Below are 14,581 nucleotides of genomic sequence, written 5' to 3' on the forward strand. Positions count from 1 at the left end.
GGCTGAAGTGGGTGCTGTCAGAACCAGGAAGGAATGAAATACACAAAGACAGAACAGATGAATGTGAAATGATGATGGCAGTTGCTTGTGCCGGTTTATTGAAAATAAAAGGGTTTAAACAAACAGAAGACAACAGGACACGGCACTCTATGCCAAAATAAAAAGACAAACAAAAACGGACTAATACTAACAAAAATACGGTGAGCAGATACTTTACTTTATTATTATTATTGTTATTATTATTATTATACTTATTATTTCCTCCGTCTCCAATCCCATTCTCCACTCACCGAACACCCAACCGCGAGTGGGTGAAAACATGCTGTTTTTATGCAGCTGTACCAAGACTCGACTGCTAATCAATCATTCAATTGGAGTCTCGGTACAACTGCACGTGAGTTAATAAAGTGCAATTCCCTGTGCTCACATATTATTACTTTTTACTTGCATTTGAAGTACTGTGCAATCCTCATGCCTAAATACAAATGTACATTTTAAACACTCGTGTTACACAGACCTGTTTATATCCTGTGTACCAATGACTATACACCAACACTAAACACACAACATAACAGAAAATACACACAGGGGCGGGCACTTTGTCACAAAAACATACAGTGCTTTTCTGGGGCAAATTTCTTTTTTTTTTTTTTTTTTTTTTTTTAGTACCTAGCTTCTATTTCCCTTAGTGGATAGTCACCCATAAAGGCCTAGGATTAGAATAAACCTGGGTAATGAGAGAGAGTCACTCTCACTCTCTCGGTCTCTCTCTCTGTCGATTTAAGATGCTTCAGACAAAACGTGACGGGGGTGCATAGCCCTGCAGCTGACATTGTTAAATCTGATCTATGGGAGGGGGGGTAGAAAACTTCACTCACAAGAGAACCTTTCCATCGAGAGCCAAATTCATCAGTCCATTTTGAAAAAACAAAAACAAAAGAAAAACAGAATAATACAAAATGTGCTCCAGTGATCAAAGTAACAGAGCCTCAGCTCCAAACTTGTGTGGCACACAGGGGCCATCCATTTTATTAACCAAGTCAAAACCAGAGTCTTGCATCTGCCCTGACAATCCCCAGCAGAGCTTTGTCTCCTTTGTAAAAAAGGTCACCCACCCGAGGCAACCCGAGTGATGTCTTATTGCAACTGTACAGCTCAGAACTGTGGAAACTCCAAGAATTTCAAAAGGGGTTTCAAAGGGGCTTGGCTTAACAGACTGACACTTCTCAATCAAGTCAATCATCCTGGGTAACAACAAGCCAATTTACTGAGTGCATGATGCAACTGTAGGTAAACTCTGTGAACGGCAATATGATATGGATTAAACTAAAAGCTTACTAAGATGTTAACAATCTGTTAGTATTAGAAAGCTGGTATACCAGCCATAATTCCCTTGATCACTGCAGATATATTATTAGCCCTCAATCAAATGTGACCCCTTTCCTTTCTACATTGTGTCAGACAAGATATCTTACACATTGCAGTGAGCTCAGCAAGAATATTAAGACACACTGTACAAGCCAAATTGGTCAGATCCTACCAGCCATGCTCTACAACAGATAGATCACAATGCTTGGTCTCGTCTTGGTTTAAACAAGAGTAGAAAATGTACCTTATGAACCTTAAATAGTTTAAAATGAATAACAACAACAACAACAACAACAATAATAATAATAATAATAATAATAATAATACAAATCTAGCATTCTTTTGAAAAGACATTACAGCTAAATACTGAAAACAACAGTAACAGTGTAAAATGCATCAACGACTGCTTTAAAGTTTGTTTGTTTTTTGGCTTTAATTTATTTTCATAATCACACAGATCTTAACTGTGGTACGCATTCCATTTGTGGGCAGCATCTACACAGCTGAAAACACTGGGAGAGTCTCTCCAGATCGCACACATGTATATTTAACAAACAGCACAACCATGTACAAGGTAGACTGCCCTATTCACATCCCCTGCAGCGTCCGAATGCAATGTTTACAGCACACTGACTGTACAGATAGAAAGCGTTCCTGTATAAAACGGCACATTGAACTGGCAGCTCTTTTCTGGGTGCAATGGTTGCAGACGCTTGGGCATTAGGCACAGTTGGGTAGAGAAGATTTTCCTGGAAACAACAGACCCACAAGCAAGGGAGCTAATCTGGCGCTCCATCAAAACCCAATTTGCTGTTTTCCTTGTATCGTATATTAAATACAGCTTGGAGCACAACGATCCAAAGTACATGAAAACATATGAAGCAGCAGCGTATGTGTGAGCTAGAGGTACAAAAAGAAGTTTGTGACCCAAGTGTTAGTTACTGTAACTTCATACTTAGTTATTTTTAAAGAGCTGTCAAAAAACATTTGGTTTAACTCAATAATTTGCACTAACATATGGATCCAATTTTAAGTTGATTTTTTTTTTTTTTTTTTTTTTTTTTCCACGCAAATTGCAGTTTCCACAGTGGCCACTTTCTTTTTTATGTAACCATACTGTATTTTATATTGTGGATTTGAATTTCACTGACAATTTTGATAGGGAGATAGAACAGAGAATCACAACGGTTTCTCTACAAATTGAGCAAAATCTGTTCTATTCAATTAACTACAATTATGCAAGCATTATCAACCAGAAATGAATATTTAATTAAATCTTAGATACACATTAACTTACCTTTGTTAATGATGAATTATTTTTACTTCCAGCATTTTTGTTTCTTTGTAATTCATAATCAAACATTACATTAATTAATCACTAAAGAACATATACAATTTGAGTCATTACTTTTGTTTGTCTGTACCATAAGTGTGTAATAAATGTAATAAATAAATCATTGAGTTTGCAGTGGAATGTGCCTCTGCTTCCAGTGTGCTGGGACAATGGGGTTTGAATGCAGATAATCTCAACAGGCAGCTTGGTTTCAAAGTTAATCTTAAAACAAAAACAAAGAAGAAAATAATTAAACCATTACAGCATGTAATTCTTTTTAATGTTATTAATGCATTTATTTACCAGCATCTACTGAACCTGATCATGGATAAAGATCAAGTTGCAAGGGCAGGGGAATGGAGGATTTGTTTAGGAAGTAGTCAGACCACAGTTGTATTGATTTGTATTGGGACATAACATACATTATCTCTTTTTATGTGCAGAACTTCTTCCTTGGCTCTCTGTTACTGGTTAATACTGTTCTGCACATGTGTATAGAGTGCCTTAAAGGTGATGCTTTTAGCTACAGTGCTTAAGACAGAGGTTGCCAAACTGGGGGCAGGTGTCTGTGAGGCGGTTTCTGGGAGGGCCACAGTGCATACAGAAATATTCTCCAGCAAAGTGCATCAAATAATTTACATGACCACTGCTGTCAGGTGCTTAAGGCTACCTCAAATGTAACACATACAGTAAGAGCTCAGCACTTTATTCATGTCCAATGCCTGTGCTAACATTTGTAATCATGGGATAACACGTTTCTATAGATTCACTGGGAGAGGGTCAGTCAGGATGCATGGTCTCGCGGGAGACCACAAGCCTAGAAAGCTCTATATCATAAACAGTTGGGATATAAGTGCAACAGATACATAACCCAGTAGGCTTCAATGCTAATCACAGGGTAACTGCTTCTGATCCCAGTATTATTGAATGTCAAGGGATTTTGTGTTTTAAGTGATATGTAGCTACAGCTATCTGCTCCTGGTGCTCTTTCCAGGACACTCTTGGACATGAGGCTTCAGAAGGTGGCTCTGCTGAGCTCCTACCAACACGTCACTATTCCTCACCCAGTTTTTGTTGGAGGTCACTGACAGCTTCTGACAAGACATTCCAGGTAGAATCAAATCATTAGAGAAATACCAAACCTTCTGTTTCTTTAGTCAGCAATCTATGCATGCTTATTTATTATATAGACCACAGCTGTCCAACCTGTTTGTGGATAATAGAGCCACAGCGATGATCAGAGAGTTCTTAAAGAGCCATGCACTGATAAACAAACCATTTCTTTTTACAAACAACATAAAGAGACTGATAAACCAGAGGACACATTTTGCTTCTACCAAAAACAATGAAATGCCCAACCTTCACCTCTAATCACAAGAGCCATAATAAACTATAATGAATTAGTTAATATTACACATCATTGATTTTATATTTTTCTGATTATAATGCCTCAGATTAACCTTTAATTAATTAGTTAATTATTTACCAATTTCTGAATAGTCAGACAATTCCCCTTTGAAAAACCTTACAATACAGTACTTACTAAACGTTCTGACCAATGCTGTACTATACACTGTATAAACAAAGACAAAAGCAATGTGCCTGTAGCAACATATCAACCAAGAACATTAGTGAAATGCATCTGCTCTCAAGAACATTAGTGGAATGCATCTGGTATCAAGTGTTGCTGTACTAAATGACCCTTGAGTGAGAAGGACTCCTGTTCAATGTTAGGGGGCTTAAAGTTTTCTTGGCTTATTGTAATGTGAAATTTAAAGAACCCCATCAATACATCTCAGGCAACTACAACAAGAGTATGGTTTCTTTGTCTTCAATGGAACACTAAATATTTGTTTAAAATGTAATTTTTATTCAAACTGTAAGTTAACTGAGTATGATATTAACTAGAAAGAACTCATGACTGATTAAATCAATAGTTTTTGTGCCAGGGAAATCCAACCTCTCCCCCTGTTTAACTCCAACAGAACTAACTATTTTGATGATAATTAAATTAAATTACATTATTCCATTTAAAAACATTACACAAATAAATACTTATTTTACTCAAGGTAGTCTTAACTAACCTACAATGCAAACTGCAATACAATATAATACAATAACATATCATCTAAAACTATTAAAAACTTGATATCATTACATTTAGAAATAGTAAAACTAACTTCGTAAATTTAATAGCAAACATGTTTGTCATTTAATTTACTAAGTTGTATTTTATTTTTTATTTTTAGTATCGGTAAAGACCAAAATAAACAGGTTTGTTTTTTTTTTTTTTAATTGTCTTTATTTATATATTTTTTTGATGAAATATAAGTATGAGGATTTGTACAGATACTATCTCATCCAAAATCTCATCCCAACTGGTTCAAATTAGCGTCTGCCGTAGACGTATATGTGTTGTGTATAAAGGTCTTCCTATACCACTGCTCTGGGGTCCCAAAAGCTATCCAGCCTGGAAGGAACAATTCCAAGTGATATCATGTAAAACAATAAACAGAGATGTCAGCTGTACCCACAGCGTCATGCCATGCTGGTATGTGTGCTGCTTCACACATGAGTGAGAGCAACAGAGCAGCTTGTCTCCACCTTGACACTATTTAAACCAGCATAAAAAGGACTGATGCTGGTATTGCTACCACACACACACAGAAGGGCTGGTCAAATCTGTTACCACAGACTTCATCCTAAGCAATATACACTCTTTTTAAACTTGATAATCATCTTATATTTTTTGTCTCCCACTTAAGTGGTTCCTCCGGCGGGGTGTAATATTTCAGCTTAGCTAATTAGAGGCTGATTCTTCTTGGCATTCTGAACACTGTTGCTGAGTTGTACTTCACTGAAGGGAAAAATGCTCAATCCTAAACAAGCTGCGACTCTGGAGTCTTAGAAAAACAAAACAAAAAAAAAACAACCCAATCTAGAAGTCACGTGCATGAAACTATTTAAAAGAGATAAATGTACCACTATACTTCTGCTAAAGGCATCACCTGAATCTACACCACTGGAACGAGAAATGGAAAGGTGATGCCTTAAAGCATGCATTTCATTGGTGTGTGATAAAATCCTGGCAAAGTAACACTTTAAGTGGACTTGCCATATTACATTCTCCTCCAGGCACAGTTTGCTGTCCAAGTTCTGCCTGACAGATTACGATAAATAAATAAATAAAATAAAAAATAAAACTAGATTTAGCTTTTTTGACAGATGGTATATAGGTATATTTGCTGGAGGTTTACCAACTTTAAAAACACAGTGATGACAGACTAGTCTGAAGCGTTATTGCTTTCTGCCTCAAACTGCCAAGCTGCTGGAACTACATAATTAACCATAGCTAGTAAAGCAGTGCTTAGTTTACCTGCAGAGACACGCGTGCAGTCTGGTAACATGGTCTCCACTGCTGTATCCAATGGCTCAGCACTTGACACCCAGTTACAGCAATGCTGAAAAAAGAGACAAGAAAGGATGTCATGCAGTTATACAAATACACCTCAGTTACAGGGAAACTCTAGCCTTGGATGCTGCTGGCAACTGACGATTCCCAAACAACTTGGGAATGTCTGTATGTTTTTTTTTTTTCTTGCAAGACAACAACAGGTATACTATTCCACATATTTCTTATCCTATGTGAATGCATATTCTCCTCTAAACTTGCATAGAGGAAGCAGATTTCTTTGTTTGAAGCTGTAAAATGTGGTGGGGCGTTTCCAATATTATTTTTCCGAGCAGCATATGAAACAGTATTGAAAACCTCTCAGTGCCCCTTGTTTGGCACAACTAATACATTGACAAGTTACTCCAATGAAATGAAAGGGGGCTACCAGCTGTCCAGCCATTAAGACAAGGGCTGTCTAGTCAAAATCTGGGCGGATTGCAACTCTATCCACTAAATGCATTGCTACTATTTTCACAGGGTGCGCCTCTATTTGACAGCAGACTACAGGACAGCGCCCCTGTGGCGAGTCCTTGCTGATGACTGCACCTGATCAGCAGTAGGGCAGTGCAGTTATATGCAGAACCTCCACTTTCAGCTTTCCCCTCCTTGCCTTGAAGCAGCACTCAATCCTCCAGTCACCCAGGGAAGTCCCCTCCTGCAGCACACACTCAAGCTCCAGACACATGACGCATCGCGGGGTCAGACCAGATCTCTGCCTGATTGTCAGTGTGAGTCAACCCATAACCTGGGTCACACATGCTGAATATGCTTTATACTGCAATGAGTAGCTGTATGAAGAAATACCAGTTCTATATTCTAATGAGTGTTTGATCCACTTATGTGTATCTCTTTTTATGCATTGTGCCTAAATAAATGCATACTATACATGCTAATATATTTACACCATGTATGTGCGAACACAGTTTGAAGTAAAACATACAACTATATTATGAAAAAGTAGCAAAATATTAACAAAGAAATACATGACTATCTGGATTTTAAAATATTTAACTGAGGGGATTTTTTGCTTTGTTCAAACAAAAAAACTTCCTGGTGTTTGGATCAGTTATAAATATGTATGTAAATAAGCGCTGGTATGCCTCAGGGTTACAAACTGTATAATTGTCTTTTTTATTTACGTTTGTTTATTTATCCCAATGAGCAGAATCCCTTCTTTCACACTAGATTGAATATATTTTGTTCTTTCTAATCCTGTCAATCGAGTTAGCAGAAATAGTTGACTGCTATTTCAGTAAACAAGCACCTTTTGTGTATTTTTAGATTCTTGCTGCCCTAGTTGTGCACCATGGAGCCCATCCTCACTGTGGAAAGATCCTTGACTGGTAGATCAAGTGTCTTATTGTATTTCCTTAATACATTCTGTCTGGAAGAAGATGTCAGCTGTGGTGCAGAGAGGGGAAGAATTTCAAAGGCTCCAGTCCCCACCAATAAAGGCTAGGGAATGGCTTTTGAATAGATTTGTCAAGGCAACCCTACTGTTCTGGGACCAGGGAGAGCAGCAATAGCATAAAGGCAGGGTTGCTGTATGGGATTAGAAAGTGAAGCTCACAAAGAATGGCAGATTTTTGTAAGAAACCGTAGATCAATGAAACTATTGAACTGTGTGAAATAACACGAAAACAAACAGGCCATCCTGTAGTGTTACTAACGCTAGTTTAACTTGAAAAAAGAAAGACAGTAATATATTTCATAATAATATATATATATATATATATATATATATATATATATATTATATATATATATATATATATATATATATATTTTTTTTTTTTTTTTTTTTTTTTTAAACAAAAAAAAGGGCTTCACTTCAAATACTGCAGCAATTACAATTAATGCAAGGCTTAACTGACAGCTGGTGTTGTAGTTCCATCTAAATTAAGATAGCAAAAAGTTAAAACAAGTACCATTTCAAATAGAAGAATATGAGTTTCCAGCATGATTGAATACTTTCTGAGTCAGAAGATAATGTGTTAGATTACAATTAACATATCTTTCTCCCCTCAAAGTGAGTTAACTGTCTCCAGGATATAAGCATTATCGAATACCGTGTCAAGATATGAGGATGGCTGACTTGTTTTATCATTTATCACAGCTCCTGCAGCATGTAAAAAAAGTACAAAAGCCATGACTTCTTCAGGCACTAAGAATAGGGTGCCAATGATACATGATAGATATGTTTCGACACGAAAGGCTACATTTGTCAACTGGTCTTTTAAAACTGCAAGAAATTAACATGCCACGCAAGTCGTGTTTATTAGACTTTTAATTTATTATAGCGGACTCTATTTAATTGGTAATCTTTTTGTTTTATTTTATTAAATATGCTTATTTACTCAACACATTCATCACAGTAACATATGTACATGCACAGCCAAATTGGAAATGGAAACAGACAAGAGTTTCAAATAAGTAGGGGCTGGGGTCTAAAATTAACTACAAGCCTAATTCCTTCCAAAACACACGACATTTACATATCACATATTTATTTTGATATGTTGCCAACTGAACTGAAACTGAGCAAAGCCTCAGGTTGGTTCGTCCTATAGAATTCAGGTCACATGTGCAAAGGAAACAAACACGCTTAGCAAAAAGGCATTACTTTACACTTGAACCCAAACCGCTTACTTACTTTGAAAGCACTCAAACACTTGAGCCATTTTGCAGACGCTGTCCATATCTGTAGTTATTTCCTTTCCCGTATTTGATTTTTAATGTAATATTTGAAGAGCACAAGAAGCTCCTTTTCAGTAGGATATTTCAGGCACCAGGAATGTAAAATTAGATTCATTCATGTTTTCAAAAGTATGAGTGATAAACATTTCACAGAATGCAAAACATAAATAAATAAATAAATAAATAAATAGATCATTTGAATGAGGTTAAAAAGAGCCCAGGGATAAACAAACCACCAACACAAAAATAAGTTAGACTTAAAGCAGGATCTTTTCAGTATAACATACACTGCCTGTATCTAATATTGCTTGGGCCTCTTGTGGAAGGTGTCCTAAGGGATCCATTCAAATCATTAATGTTTAATGCAATTGGTGTAAAGAGGTAGTCGGAGGAGGATTGTGATGACAAATGTGTTGGTCAAGTTCATCCTAGACATGCTTAGCTGAATTGAGGTGAAGATTGAAGGTACCTGAAGTCTCTGTTCACAATCACATCCCATGATCCATTTCATTTGCATCTCTAATTCAGGGTGATGGCAAATTCAACCGGGTGGTCCTAATAAAGTGGCCAGTCAATGCATGTCATTCTATAACTTTATACTGTGTACTATGTATGCATTCTGTATATAATAAAAAAAAAAACAAAGAATGGACTGCAATATTACAGTCAGGCACAGAATTATGATGTCTGCTGACCACATTGCCTGTAACTCATTACTTATTCTAAATGTGAATACATCTACACTAGGCACAAACTGATTGAATGAAAAAACGTGATGAAATTAACTACGTTGCTTTATAAACTTTATCTGTTGAAAAAAACAAAAAATGCACCAAAGAACCAAAACTGGCTTAATGTAAACAAACCAATCCATGTGTATTTCACAGCTAATTCGTTTTCCTTTATTGATTTTTTTTTTTTTTTTTTAAGTTAGTTATTATTCAGAAACATATGGCAATAGAATGCTGGAAACCTGCAGGGGAAACCTACAACACTGTGGCTTAGCAGGAAGTTAACAGCCAACATAATTGCTCTGTATGAAAATGTAAACGGCAGGCAGGTGCTGGTTGGTACAGATAGTGTTACCCAACCTACAAGAAGCCCTGCCCAAACAAGATGAAAATACCTTTATCAAATCTACAATTAATGACAGAAGAGTTCTTAGAATTGAAAAAAAGAACACCAAGTGATGGAAATCTAGGGCCCTATTCGCAGAACTTAAACTCATTAGTTATTGCAAAATTGTTTCAAGTGGGTTCTGATGAATTAAGTAAAATTTCATATGTAGGAAACTTTTCTACACTGTGTTATCAAACAGTCTGCAGTAGCTCTATGGATATCAAACTTTATTTAAACGTTCTTAAGTAACTCAGGAATTAAAGCTTTGTGAACAGCTTACGAACTCTCTTCATTAATGTTTTTAACATGTAGAAAAAAATGATCTAAGCAACTACACTTTTCAATTGAGCAAAAGTAGTTCAGTACTTTAACATTTGCACTATCATATTTTCCTTTTAGAAAACCACATTATAGCTATAAGTAATAGCAAATTCAAACTTCAAGCAAACAGTTTGTGCGTCATTAAATTTGAGCAATCTAAACCTCTTTAACTCCTCCATATGTTAAATATCAGATGTTACATAAAACACACCAATATACTTGTGTTAAATCAAAATCAACTCTTAAACTAGTATCAACTTTACATTATTATACAGTAGAAGTATTCCTAGTACAGTAGTACCACATACTTAAATAAATATACACTACAGATTTTAAAACAGATGTAATTTTCTTAAAATAATTTACACCTTATGATAGAAATCTTGTGTAGCACACAAAGGATTTATACAAATATAACCCCTTTCTCTTCAGCAATGCTCAAGTGATATGCTGTCGGCAGACTTGCATTTTATGAACAGAAAAGTACAGATGATGGCATCATCAACGGGAGCTTCTACAAACTGTCTGCACTGTGCTTTAACTGGAAGAGACCACCCACTTTTGGTGTGGGAGAGTGTGGGCTCAATCTTTCAATCACTAGACTGACTGAGTGAAGCACAATATGTGTTCATGTAAATATTTATAAATCTGCAGTGTCACAGAAATGTACATATACAATCTAATTCCAGTGAGCGGGTTTAGTGATAACTTTATGTCTTAAACTATTGTTCATTCTTATGTAACATTTGCCAAACTTTCTTTCAGCTTTAAAGACAGATACTTCCTTTCCACCTAAACCCTGTTACTACTACCTCAAACACTGAGGCAACACCCCACCTAAACCCTGTTACTACTACCTCACACACTGAGACAACACCCCTCCTAAACCCTGTTACTACTACCTCACACACTGAAACAACACCCCACCTAAAACCTGTTACTACTACCTCACACACTGAGACAACACCCCACCTAAACCCTGTTACTACTACCCCACACACTGACACAACACCCCACCTAAACCCAGTGACTACTACCTCACACACTGACACAACACCCCACCTAAACCCTGTTACTACTACCTCACACACTGACACAACACCCCACCTAAACCCTGTTACTACTACCTCACACACTGACACAACACCCCACCTAAACCCTGTTACTACTACCTCACACACTGAGACAACACCCCACCTAAACCCTGTTACTACTACCTCACACACTGAAACAACACCCCACCTAAACCCTGTTACTACTACCTCACACACTGACACAGCACCCCACCTAAACCCTGTTACTAATACCTCACACACTGAGGCAACACCCCTCCTAAACCCTGTTACTACTACCCCACACACTGACACAACACCCCACCTAAACCCAGTGACTACTACCTCACACACTGAAACAACACCCCACCTAAACCCTGTTACTACTACCTCACACACTGACACAACACCCCACCTAAACCCTGTTACTACTACCTCACACACTGAGACAACACCCCACCTAAACCCTGTTACTACTACCTCACACACTGACACAACACCCCACCTAAACCCTGTTACTACTACCTCACACACTGACACAACACCCCACCTAAACCCTGTTACTACTACCTCACACACTGAAACAACACCCCACCTAAACCCTGTTACTACTACCTCACACACTGAGACAACACCCCTCCTAAACCCTGTTACTACTACCTCACACACTGAAACAACACCCCACCTAAAACCTGTTACTACTACCTCACACACTGAAACAACACCCCACCTAAACCCTGTTACTACTACCTCACACACTGACACAACACCCCACCTAAACCCTGTTACTACTACCTCACACACTGACACAACACCCCACCTAAACCCTGTTACTACTACCTCACACACTGACACAACACCCCACCTAAACCCTGTTACTACTACCTCACACACTGAAACAACACCTAAACCAACACCCCACCTAAACCCTGTTACTACTACCTCACACACTGACACAACACCCCACCTAAACCCTGTTACTACTACCTCACACACTGACACAACACCCCACCTAAACCCTGTTACTACTACCTCACACACTGACACAACACCCCACCTAAACCCTGTTACTACTACCTCACACACTGAGACAACACCCCTCCTAAACCCTGTTACTACTACCTCACACACTGAGGAAACACCCCACCTAAACCCTTTTACTACTACCCCACACACTGACACAACACCCCACCTAAACCCTGTTACTACTACCTCACACACTGAGACAACACCCCACCTAAACCCTGTTACTACTACCTCACACACTGAAACAACACCCCACCTAAACCCTGTTACTACTACCTCACACACTGACACAACACCCCACCTAAACCCTGTTACTACTACCTCACACACTGAAACAACACCCCACCTAAACCCTGTTACTACTACCTCACACACTGAAACAACACCCCACCTAAACCCTGTTACTACTACCTCACACACTGAAACAACACCCCACCTAAACCCTGTTACTACTACCTCACACACTGACACAACACCCCACCTAAACCCTGTTACTACTACCCCACACACTGACACAACACCCCACCTAAACCCTGTTACTACTACCTCACACACTGAGACAACACCCCACCTAAACCCTTTTACTACTACCCCACACACTGACACAACACCCCACCTAAACCCTGTTACTACTACCTCACACACTGAGACAACACCCCTCCTAAACCCTGTTACTACTACCTCACACACTGAGGCAACACCCCACCTAAACCCTGTTACTACTACCTCACACACTGAGACAACACCCCACCTAAACCCTGTTACTACTACCTCACACACTGACACAGCACCCCACCTAAACTCTGTTACTACTACCTCACACACTGAGGAAACATTGCATGCCCCTGCTATTACTTGCAGCAGCTGGAGGTCATACGTGGCATCTTTAAGCAGGAAGTTATACTAATAACAGAAAAAAAAAAAAACACTTACATTTTAAAAATGAACTTAAAAGGTAAGATTCTTCTTAAAATAAGCAAAATGTTTTATTTCTGTATTTATTTTTATTGTACAGAATGATTTTTCTGTGAACAGATGTTACAAAACTAGTAAAACGCATCATAAAGTTAATGTAATTAAATGTGCCTAAGTGGTTTGTCACTAATTAACAATAACAATAAAGAATAACAGTTTTACTAACAGTCCAAAATGCATTTTGATGTAATAGACCTTGAGAAGTTTGGTTTACTCTGTTCTAATAACTAGGTATTTTTTTTTACTTTTTTGGATAACCAAAGCTGCATTAGAGGAACAGTAGGTGAATATTTGTATTGGAAATAAGGGTTCAGATAAACGACTGACTGAAATAGTCTGAAAATCGTTTTTTTTTTTATCTTCAAGATCAAAATGTAAAATTGAACAAAATATTTCAAACTAGTTTTTCCCTTTGGTTATGCTTTTTTTAAATTTTATTTTATAAACAACATTTGATTGTTCAGTTCGGATTGACACTGCATTGTAACCGGAAGATGTGGGCTAAGATTGTCATGCCAGGAGCGCTGGCACAAGCCCAGTGTAATTTCTGAACATGCACTAGTGCTACTCATTTACAAATCAGGCCCCTAGATTTCGAGAGCTTGCAATGCAAAGGTCAACTGCTTCCCACCAGTCATGCGACAATGACATCATCAAAGCACTGTCTCGCCATGAGCTCCCTATCACCTGCCACACTACGCATGCTCTCTAAATCAAATTGCTTCTGAACTTGCCCCATATCCAATAACCTGACCTTAAGAGAAGAATTACTCCAGTCTGACAAAAGGGTTTAGGGTTAGAAGACATTTCAAAACCCAGCTTTACTTACTGAAACCTGCTGGGTGATCAATGACTGTAGTAAAAATGCTAACAAAAAAAAAAAAAGAAAAACACTCTGACAGGTTCTAGAAAGTGTGTGTGTGTGTGTGTGTGAAGGTTACCTGAACTGGAACAGAACATATATCATCACCAAACAAGGCAGAGGAGTCAGATCAGGCTAAGATGAGAAGCAAAGCAGATATCAAGACAATTAGCAATATTATACAGTAAATAATGTAAGTGTTTGGGGTCAAGTCTACAAGGTGCAGGCAATAAGCCCTGAGATGGAATAAATATTTGCATAAAGAAATACAGTGCCTTTAAACACACGTTGAATAGACAGGCTCTTAGAGTCAGCCATCCGCTCAGGTTTTTGCACACGTGGCTTTCTGTTTTCCTGACTCACCTGAGAACATA

The 14,581-nt window shown here is 37.9% G+C and overlaps 1 protein-coding gene across 4 annotated transcripts in view; it reads right to left on the reverse strand.

Annotated features, from left to right (window-relative positions):
- The window catches only part of LOC121313095 (cotranscriptional regulator FAM172A homolog), a 177,985-nt gene that overhangs the window by 44,863 nt on the left and 118,541 nt on the right, over window positions 1-14,581 (reverse strand). For 2 of the 4 annotated variants that reach the window (XM_041245261.1, XM_041245270.1), the window contains exon 10: window positions 6,078-6,162. The exons of 1 other annotated variant lie outside the window; for it this stretch is intronic. In XM_041245261.1, coding sequence (XP_041101195.1) covers window positions 6,078-6,162 — 85 coding nt within the window. Of the gene's footprint in view, window positions 1-1,777; window positions 2,924-6,077; window positions 6,163-14,581 lie in introns of those variants that run through there. One more of the 4 variants, XM_041245278.1, reaches the window with a different exon arrangement.

This window comes from Polyodon spathula, chromosome 1 (assembly GCF_017654505.1).
Source record: "Polyodon spathula isolate WHYD16114869_AA chromosome 1, ASM1765450v1, whole genome shotgun sequence".
Taxonomy (NCBI): Eukaryota; Metazoa; Chordata; class Actinopteri; order Acipenseriformes; family Polyodontidae; genus Polyodon; species Polyodon spathula.